We start from the raw sequence: 9999 nt of genomic DNA on the forward strand, positions 1-9999 counted from the left end.
AATATGACAGTGATATCTATGCACTGGCAACCTGGCAACTGTGAAGTTACCGGCGTGGTTGTTGTTTGTAAATGTTACTCGGAAGATATTAGTGAAAAAGTTATAGAATTTAGTCGTAATCGTTTTCGTGGTTTGTAAAGTGAAGTATCAGAATGGTAAGTAATGAACATCCCGAAAATGTACCAACACGTTGAAAAAAAAATACTTGGATAATGGAGTAATGGAGGAACGGAAAAACATGATATGTTCATTAATCAGTAAAAATGCAGATGAAAGGACAATTCGTATTTGTCGTTTAAAGCGGGAAGGTGCTAATTTTATACAAGCATTAGTATCCGTTTGAACAAGAAAGGGTCAAATTGAGAATAATTGATACGAGTGTAGGATTGTAGCATTTGTATTTTTTTTATTATGAGTGCATGGTATGATTGAAATCCCTGGTAAATTGTTTTGTCCCCTTTGGTCTTTTGCTCTAATTTCACGTGGCTTAAGTGCATAACCTGGGATTGGGTTCGAAAATTAACTAAGAGTGATTTCACCCGTAAAGCAACAAAAAGCGAATTTTCAATAACGAATCACGTGATCTGGTTACAAAATCTATTAATTCGTCTGACGGTGAAACATTTTTTACAAGGAAGTGATTATAAATAGTCCGAAGGCAACCAGTATCGAAAGTCCATAATATGAACAAAAGATAAAAGATTTTGTAAATGGATGGAAGATCCTTGCACTGTTATGTATCACTGCAAATGAATGGCCCATCATCCACTTTTTTTATGCAGTGATATGATGTAGTCATTTCTCTGTATTCTACTCCATGATGATGGGAGTATTCTACTCACAACTAACAATCAATAATCTCTCCCTACTGTTTGTTATACAAATTCATACCTAGTTTTTCCGAACTGTTTTATTTCTGAATATGCACAAACGGGACCATTGAGAAACAGTACACCCTCCAAAATTTTGACGTTTTTCTATTAATACCCTATACAGATTTCGGTGTTCTGAAAGCCTGAAATTCAAGATGAGGAATCTACAAATGAGTGAGCTATTTAGCCTCAAATTGTGATTAGCATATTTCCAATTCCTCATGTCCAAAATCACTTTCACCACTTTTTAAAAAAAAAAATCGGTAACAATTTGTTACATTGGAGACACATTTCATTTTTACACAAGAAACTACTTACGGAAATGAGTTTCTCTAAGGTTTCTAACGTTCGTCGAGGTATTTTCTTTCATCGTGGTATCTGTTTGACCGGAAATAATGTATTTTGCAAGAGAGATATCTCACCTACGCACAATTGCCATTGCTTTTCTACGTGAACCGTATGCTCCATACGTTTGATGAAGTAACCCCCTGTCAGTGTTTCCAACCCATTTTTTTTTTAACTATGCTTGCCTAACCTAACCTTATCAGAAATGGTTCGTGGGGCTATCCGTCAGCTACCCGTGCATAATGTGCAATTTGAATACATGGCGAACGCAATTGTAGGTATTTTTCGGGAATAAGTTTGGAAACACTGCATACTGACAATTGTAGTCGACGTGTGCCCGCCATATTGTGTGTTGGGGAAGCGAAAAAAGGAATAACAAAAACTACTCTATGTGTGAAAAATTGTGTTCGTTTTCATGTAAAAAGCATAATGGCACCTTGAATTATGTTCCCCAATACACATTCGTAAGTACGAACCATGGGAAACACAAAATATCCGATTTTAATGTGTCTCCGATATATCGAACTGTTACCAGATTTTCTTCTACCAGCACAAAAACATGTGCAAATTCTAAGAATATTGAGGAATTATTGTCAACATCAACTCCTAGTCTAGCAATGTAAAATTACCAATACCTTAAAAATCAGAGGCGAGGCATCCGGTAATCGGGAGATGCAGCGATGACAAAGCAAAATAATAAAAATATTGCTTTTTAAATATTTTAGAGAAGAAGTAAAAAATAAGTCAGAATATTCACATATTTGAGCGAAATTGGTAAAGCGACATCACGAAACAGCTAGAAATACCCCAGAGATTCACTAAGTTTAGCTCATCGAAAGGAGAGCCCAGTTCTACACCCTGTGCCCAACTGGCCTGCTACGTTTCCTGTTGAGTGCAATTGTGTCAGGCGGGCCAAGTCATCGCAGCAGGTCTGCGAATCCAAGGTCCTTCGACTGTTTTTCCCCCACTCTTGAAGGTCTGGCCATAGAGACTTTTTTTTCAGCACTCTTCTTTACAAACACTGCAGGGTTTCTGTGACGTCATCAAGATTAAACTTCTCGGAAAGCCCAGCACTATAAAGCATGTAACGCTAAAAAAAAAAAACATACTAAAGGGCATCGCAACACAACTTACATAGAATACATGAAAGTAATGGTGCTTAAAAAAATGTAAGCAAGCAAAAGCTTGATTACTGCTAGAAAGAACTTAAATTGAAAGAGCAGTTCTGGCTCCATTGTATTTCCTTCATAGTATTTCTCCTTTTATTTATTTATTTATTTATTTTGATCCTATGGTTCAAATATCGATTTTGGAAATAAATGTTTTGCTTTACAAAACACAAAGTACTTCCTGTTGTTTTGTGTTTATTATGCTTACAAATGACAAGACTGATCAAGATTTTTGTTCTCGAGATGACAGACATACTTACTCAAACAGAACCTTTTTCCTAGCATATATCTTACTTCCACACCAGGGATGGCCAAAAATATCAGGATTGCGGAAAATTTAAAATCTCGATTCGGAAATTTTACTACCCAAATTTTGGAGTCAATCCGAATTTCGGAGAGTGGTTTAACACTTTTTCCAATTTTCGGGTAGAATTTATTAAGAAAGTTTTGTCTTTCTTATTTTACGATCATATACTCCATAGAAAAAAAAATAGATTTAGCCATCTCTACTTCACATGTCATGTACGAACACTGTTATCATCATTATCAATGTAGTAATTGCCCCCCCCCCCCCCTCTGACGTTTGGCAAGTCTTGGGATTACTACGTAAAAATGTCATGCTTTGCCACTGCTTAAAATCATATTTCATCCCAAATAAATCAATTGCATATGCAAGAAAATCATTGTCATGAATTTACATACATACCTTGATATTAGAAACCACAAATAACCCATGGAACAACAGCCTGTGAGGGCCAGGGCCTACCTACTGACTGCCAGCCTCACTCCCACCTACCAAGGTGGGCAATCGTCCAACAAGTCGCGGGCTGACATGTGGTCAGCATGATGAACCCCCAGTTGTTGTAGGTTTCCATGACAGGGTTACACTACTCATTCATAGCTCCCGAATTTCCTCTTGGTGGTGGATGGCCAGTGGTCTCATAGACAGACCAAAATATCAGGAGAAAAGTTATGCTTCATCCAGAAGACTCAAACCTGCATGCATCGCGTAGCCAGAGCCCAAAGCATAACGCAGGGCACAAAATGCACAAGACACATACAAAAATTGAAGGAAGAAAACATAAAAATTACTATGAGCATGAAACATAACAATTAAATTTATAGATTTGAATAATTGTGGAACAATCTTACACTTTCAGCTTTGAAAGCAGACTTCCGAGTTTCACCTGTACGATAAGTGAAACTTCAGAAGGTAACAAGATGTTCATTTGAAACACAATCTTCATAAACCATGCAAATTCGTTACCAATAGGAAGTAACTCATTGCCATTACCAACTGTGAATTAAATTACACTTGATGACAAAATGTGTGTATTACATAATTTCATTGTTGTTCGTCTCTTATGATTTTTTACACTCTGTCCCAGTCTTTAGAATCCATTACTACATGTCCTGCCCATATAAAGAAAACATCATGTTCTAGTTCTGTTTTTTTAAGTTGTTTCTTACAAGTGTTGTTAAAAGTGTAATACCTATCTGCTATGATTAAGGTTTGTTGCTCCTGTCGCCCTATAGATCGTGAGACGTAGATCTGTAGTCTGCAAGGAGCATATATTAAAAGATGTCCGGGGCTGGTACACTAGGAGATAAGTGCTACCACTTGGGATCCATCTAACAAAACTACCGTACAACTGAAGGTAATATTTAATTAGATATATGTGGCTATAGTTTATGTAAGCGTGTGTTAAAAATAAAGTTTGTGGTCTAATTCATACAGTTTCCTTGTAAATGTGTGCTTTCCATTGTGATTTCAAGTTGGCATGAACTATTTTGCTACAAAAATTTAACATCAATGTGTATTATAAAATATATAGTTAATTGTCTTTTATTTTCTTCCATCTGTAGTTGGGGAAAAGCAATAAGATGCTGCAACATGTGAATTATAGAGTCCGTGTCATTCTGCAGGACTCTAGAACCTTTGTTGGAACGTTTAAGGGTGAGTTCTTAAATATTGTAATAAGTAGCTGTTGTATATAGTTGCTTATTTTGTTCAGGTGAAGTAAATGATGATATTGCGTGTCAACTGAACTTGTTTTGTTGAAAATAGCATACTGAATTCACCTACTGTTAGCAATATGATGGAAGTATTTTTATGTAAAATTTACATAAGCTTATTCTTTTCCATTGGTTTTATCCTTCGTTCATTCAGTTCTTTAATGTAGATACAGGATGGCTTACATGTTCCAGTTGCACTTATTCTTCACAGATTGTGGTTAATAGTGTAATCCAATCCCGATTGTGCATAAGAAACCTGAATGGAAGTGTGAAGGGTGACTTCTGATATGTGCTTCTAGAAGGCCAACGATGGTCTGGCACCTGGATCCATGGCTAGGATAATCCTCTACATAGTTGCTTTCTCCTGTTTTTGTTCTGTGTGTGATGAGTGTCCCTTCACACCCTCGGCTTTCAATAGGTTAGGACATTTTATCCTCGGAAACAGTATAGTTTTATTCATGATGGATGTGGTAAACGCAGTTTAAGTATTACCTATGTGAAGTTTAACATTTCCACGTTGTACAGTTGGTTTTAATTCTTCTTAAGTAATGAATGAATGAGGTTTGAAAATTGAGTTAGCAAATTATAATGTACATCTTCTACCTTCGTGTTAGGGGCCTGTCCTCAATTTTGTTTCAGTTAAGGGGCTTATCCCCATATTGTGCAACAGGCAAAAATAGCATATGTGCTGATATGTTCATAGCATAAATATCAGTCAATCAAAACCACCTGAATGAAATGTGATACAAGGATATTATATCAGATATTCATTTTACTTGTAACTCATTGTCCACTGGGCATCTCTTCTGATATTATTCTCATTCCTTGTTCAAGAAATACACTCAATCACTGAGGCCAAAGTAATGCCAAAAATAAACAAGCATGCACAGTGTAAAGTTAGTTATTCCACATTCTGTAAATTGCTTTTGCAGCATTTGATAAGCACATGAACCTGATCCTTGGCGACTGCGAAGAGTTCCGAAAGACCAAGAAAACATCGAAAGAGGGGGACAAGGGAGAAGAAAAGAGACCCTTGGGGTTCGTTCTCCTGCGAGGTGAGAACATTGTGTCCTTGACGGTTGAAGGACCTCCTCCCCCAGAAGAAGGACTTCCCCGCGTTCCCATTCCCGGAGCTGCACCTGGACCAGGTGCAGGGCGTGCAGCCGGACGAGGCGTGCCAGCAAGTTCATCTGCACCACCACCAGGTATTACTTAAGTTTAATAAAGATGTGTTGGAAGTAAGGTACCAGGATTTATAGTTTCTTGCATTGTCAGTATAGCCAAATTTTGTTCAGCAATATTTTGGAGATTTATTAATACATTTAATGACATTTTTTTTAATGCTATACTTCAACCATTACAAACTGTGCAAGACTAAAGAATGGTCTCACAGTTCAGTCGAAACCTTGGACTAGAAGTGAAATCTTTCATATTGTACTTTGACTGCAGTGCTTAATCCAATCAGTAGATAAAACGACGAATACATTGTTTTCCCAACCTTATAAACACTTGTTTTTCACCATAGAAATCACAGTGTTGGCTGGCTTTGCACTGTACTTCAAACCTGCTTTTTGAACCTTTCGACACAGCCTTATAGAGTTCCAATTTTGCATTAATTCTCTCACTTTAGGATTTCTAGGGGCACCCATTTAAAACTTTAGGTCCAGTTCCAGTTTCTGTTAGTCCATGCACACCTTTTAAACAGTTTTCTTACCTCATAGAGCACTGAAAAATATCATTGATATAGATAGGATTGATAATAGTGTAATGCAATTATATTTGTATTACATGTTGACCAATTATTACTGTGTTAATGGTATTGCCAATGACTGCTGGTGATAAAAATCTGTTGTTTGACGAAAAAAAGAAGAGAAAAACTTTGTCCCTGTCGGAAAGGTGGAAGACCGTACTAGAAGCTAACAACCTTTACAATTCAAAATTATTGATTTGAAGAATATAGATTGATCAATTTATAGAAGAAAAAAAAAACATTGATTAATTGCTTGTTTTTCATTCCAATTCCAGGACTCCAAGGACCAACACGGGGTGTTGGTGGACCTTCTCAGCAGATGATGAGCCCAGCCGGTCGAAGTGCTCCACCTCCTCAAAGAATGCCACCTGCAGGGGCCCCGCCACCTGGCATGATGGGACCTCCACCGGGAATGATTGGTAAGTAAACTGCTAATTACCATTAGAGTAGATCCAAAATGAGAAAATGATGACTGCCAGTCCTATTTGTATGGTGTCTGAATAGCCCAGTGTTGTGGTCTTTTCCAAGAACAAAAGAAGAGACCATTATATTCAAAACAAGTACTTACTTTATCTGTGAAAATTATTATTAATTCTATTAATTTCGGTAGTCACTGACATCATAGTCTTAGGAACCTGTTCAATTGTACCTCTATGAAAATAAATTTTGCAAATGAACCAACCACCTTCTTTTCTTGTTAATCCATTTGTAGATCAAGAAGGGTGGAGGTTGGTTTCCTTACATGGATTTTTACATTTCAGTCTTTTAGTAACGGCCCGTGCCATGAAGGCACATTGTGTGGAGGTAGAACCCCCCACATTCTCGATCTCTGCAATTTTGGAGGTGATGTGATCAGCACCATGCTTTGGCTGCCTTTAAACCCCCCCAGGGACCCATTGATTTGAGGCTGGGTGAGCCCCAGAGCCACTTTATGTGGGGACAAGGCTGTAATAATTCCGACCTTAGATCGCCATCTTTGGAATCGAACCTGGGTCTCCCATGTTTTAGTACATTGTGCAATTTCGCTAAAACATTGAAAAACAGTCAGTTAGTATTGTTCAAGCTTTTATTAGTTGAAGAATATGGAAAACGTCTTAAATACCTCATGAATGGAAAGGTGTATGAAATGCATCGACCGACTTACCAAAACACTATCACCTACCCGACTGGCCTCCAAAAAACCTTTTCTGCAAAATGTTTTTGTCACTACTTTTCCTACATATAACCAACAAGTTATGATGTGTACATCATGATTGCTTCCATGCAAAATTGGTTTTTATAACATTGCTACTTGCCATCAGGTTTCTAATTAATACATCGTGATTGTCTCGGCTTTTGGGACTTTGAACAATTTTCTTGTTTTTTTGCCAAGAAGTATCTGTCTGATTTCAATTAAACTTTGCATGGTTGTAGGAATGTATCACCACTGCACAGTACATTTTTTCATTCACTTCAGCGTATTAGGGGGCACAGGAGCATTCTGTATTTTTTTAAATTCAATTTTCTTCATTTTACACTAATTATTGGGAGGCAAAATATATAAAATTTACCTCCGCTGAGAGGTAAGAAAACAGATTTCATCTCTATACGACAGTTCTTGAATTACGATTTTTGTGTTGCGTTAAGTTTGAAAAACATGCACTTAAAAAGGTGCTGACTTCAACAGAAATACCCTCGCATGAGGTTCTGTTCGCTAAAGGTTAACAGAGGAGGGAACTTGTACAATGGGATCCATGAGTATTACCATGCAAATTGTCCATGACCAATTTCATTAATTTTTTAACTTGCATCCTGTGTGTTTTTAAGCGATGGATTTTTGTGTCCTGGTGCAGAACTTGTCAACAGCTTGTTTTGAGTTTTCTTTACATTCTTGGAAGCTCTTATTGGGTCAAATGAAGTGCACGAACATGGTGATGGGCAATTTGCAAGGTAATACTCATGGATCCCACTGTACTTTGAAAGCGACATATCGGATTAAGCTGCATAACAGGTAAATAAAGTAGTTTTGAAAAGTTCAGTTACCTTTTGAACAGATGTTATACATTTTTGTTGTGGCAAAATGACCAAGATTGTCACATAATTTAATATCCCTGATTTGTTCTATTTCTCTATCCCAACAGGTTATCCTCCAATGGGACAATCTGCCATGAGAGGCCCACCACCATCAGGGTATATGAGGGGAGGTAAGATTACTCCATGTCCCTTAGTTTATTTATTTAATAGGATAATTCCAGGATGTGTTTGCAAATGTTGTAAAACCCACAATTGCATGAACCAACATACAATACAATGTTTTTCCAATCTTGCACTCAGAAAAAATTAGGCTTACAGCTTGACATTGTTATGTACAAATTGTGAATTGTGTATTTCCATGCGTATGTTCTTTGCCTAAATAAAGGTAAGGTAAAGTTCCCCATGCCAGGAGGCATATAAGGGGAATGTGATGTGATCAGCACCATGCTCCCCCACTTTAGTGTTTCCCCAAGGTTGAGGCTGGGTGAGAACAAAAGCTGCTTGATGGAGGGGACAAGGCCGGAAAAATTCCATCGGATCACCCACCTTGGAATTCAAACCTAGTCACCTGCCTAAATTAAGGGTCCAAACCAATACTGATGTACAGTGACACATCTGGGTTGTAACAATCACATTGACTCCCAATGAAATTCCTTGGGCAGTAAAATTAGAACTTTTCATCAATTGTTGATAGCCAATATTCAAGAAATTCTTTCCTCCCTGGTAGGAAAAAATATGTCTCATCTTAGTTGAACTGAAAAAAGAAAGTAATTGTGCTGGGAAGTCGTAATGTTGTAATCAATTTTTTTTAAAAAATCACCAATTCCAGCTATGTAAACAAAAAAACTCAGGGGAGTTGGATATTACTAATTATTTGCTAACTCAAAAACGTTGCAATGCCGTAAACATAGCCCCCAGCTATAAAAGCATACATAAATATCTTATTTTTATGTTTGTAGTACACTTCATACCTAAATTTCCTATCCCTCCATTCTCTTTACGAAGTCTCCCCGATGGCACAGTGGTAGCGTCATTGCCTTGTAATCAAGAGGTCCCGGGTTCGATACTCTGTGGAGGCACATAGTAATTCGGATCCCACTTCAAACTGTAGGTCCAATCCTAATTAGCCTTACTGTGCATAAAATAGACTTAAAACACCAACTCAGCTGTCTTTGAGTTGAATTTGTAAGACTTTTTTTTTTTCCATTGCAGGACCTCCAAGGCCTTACTAAAAGTGTGCTGGACTGATTTATGTTGTGAAAAGTGAGTGTGCCTGTGCTGAACAAGAAGTTAGACTGATGTACATGTGATAAATGTACATAGAAGAGTCGTCATATTCAGGTTTTATATTTTACAGTCCTTCATTTTTGTACCTATTTTTTGTTTTATATCATATCTTATAATTGTATGTATCAGACAGAGATATGCTATTTTTTTTTTTTTTACTTTAAATACCATAGTTTGAATTTTTCAGCAAATATGATTGAAATATTACAGATGTATAAATGTATGATTATAATTATTCTTGAACAAAGATGTCCTTTTATCTTGTCACCTCATTGTATGGTCTCGAGTGATGTCTCTGCTTCAGCATAAATAAATTATGCTTACGGACAATTTTGTTACTTTAGTATCGCAAGATAATGTCTAATGTTGGCATCCATAGAGAACAGAAAAAGCATGTTTATAAAGGCAAATACAGTCGTGTAAAGGAGGAAAATGCCTATCTACAAATTAAATTTTATTTTGTATTTTACACAAGTCAGTTTTAAATATGTGTATGTATCAACTTGTGAAATAAAGTTGCATATCTATATACTTCTCAGTGTTTTTG

The 9999-nt window shown here is 37.0% G+C and overlaps 1 protein-coding gene across 2 annotated transcripts; it reads left to right on the forward strand.

Annotated features, from left to right (window-relative positions):
* Positions 1–11: 11 nt before the first annotated feature.
* LOC146001653 (small nuclear ribonucleoprotein-associated protein B-like) lies at positions 12–9490 on the forward strand. Of its 2 annotated transcripts, none has more exons than XM_083139257.1 (6): positions 12–155; positions 4253–4343; positions 5335–5607; positions 6428–6571; positions 8273–8335; positions 9378–9490. In XM_083139257.1, the coding sequence occupies exons 1-6, from the start codon at positions 153–155 to the stop codon at positions 9395–9397; spliced, it is 594 nt and encodes a 197-aa protein (XP_082995383.1). In that variant the 5' UTR covers positions 12–152; the 3' UTR covers positions 9398–9490. The 2 variants fall into 2 exon arrangements, with proteins under 2 accessions (XP_082995383.1, XP_082995384.1); XM_083139258.1 differs by lacking the exon at positions 12–155 and adding an exon at positions 3927–4044.
* The last annotated feature ends 509 nt before the right edge of the window (positions 9491–9999 follow it).

This window comes from Lepisma saccharinum, chromosome 17 (assembly GCF_977018435.1).
Source record: "Lepisma saccharinum chromosome 17, izLepSacc3.1, whole genome shotgun sequence".
NCBI lineage: Eukaryota > Metazoa > Arthropoda > Insecta > Zygentoma > Lepismatidae > Lepisma > Lepisma saccharinum.